The sequence below is a fragment of the Plasmodium fragile genome, assembly GCF_000956335.1.
Source record: "Plasmodium fragile strain nilgiri unplaced genomic scaffold supercont1.90, whole genome shotgun sequence".
Classification (NCBI taxonomy): Eukaryota; Apicomplexa; class Aconoidasida; order Haemosporida; family Plasmodiidae; genus Plasmodium; species Plasmodium fragile.
Genome location: NW_012192670.1, coordinates 5,937 through 6,712, shown reverse-complemented (window position 1 = coordinate 6,712; position 776 = coordinate 5,937). Strand labels below are relative to the sequence as shown.

The 776-nt window shown below is 41.4% G+C and overlaps 1 protein-coding gene across 1 annotated transcript; it reads left to right on the top strand.

Annotated features, from left to right (window-relative positions):
* Positions 1-431: 431 nt before the first annotated feature.
* AK88_05048 (uncharacterized protein) lies at positions 432-776 on the top strand (the record flags this gene model as incomplete). Its single annotated transcript, XM_012482650.1, has 1 exon — positions 432-776. A coding segment is annotated over one exon (345 nt), but the record flags the coding sequence as incomplete, so codon positions are not given.

The window sequence follows — 776 nt, the reverse complement described above, 5'->3', positions numbered from 1 at the left end:
AAAAAAAAGGAATAATGATGTAATCCGCATATATATAAAAGAAAAACTATTTTGTTACATTAAACGTTGTTTATCGTTAACGGGCGAAAAAAAAAAAAAGAACGCCAAAAGAAAAAAATAAAAGAGAATGATATTCCGTGCGAAAACCGTTATACTCCTTTCTGTTATGGGCTCCTGGCAATGTCTCAACCACGTATGATAACCGTTACTACATTTAAGAACTGTCGCATCCATTGTGACTAACGTTTATACTAGTTCGTGCGAATGGAAAAAACCCTTGTCTGCTGTCTTTACTTGTTTTATACTACTATTTGTGTAATGTATGACCCGCCAAATACACCCTTCCCCCGTTTTTTCCTATATGTTAGGCAAATGAATTCGGCACATCATGGAATCACACGACCGAGAAAAATGACACTGTCGGTATCAGGATGCGTAGATTATTAACCGTTGAAGTGGATATGCAAGCACCACCACCACATAATACATTGCTCCTCAGTCCTGGTAAGGGTCCACATAAAAAAGTCGCATCGGGGCAAAAGCCAGGAAAGTCCGGTAAACCCAAATCGAAGGTTGGTGCACAAGGGTCGTTACCGCAATGCCCAAAGAATGGTGCACAAAGTGAACAGAAGGAAAAGACGCCAAAACGAACTGAAGTGAAGAGTGTAACGGATAAGCACACACCAGAGCAGAATAATGCACGGCCCGTTAATCCTATTGGAGGCCCACTGAAAACAACTGCGCAGCGTGGGAAGTGCGCAAAACCAGATTCTAAG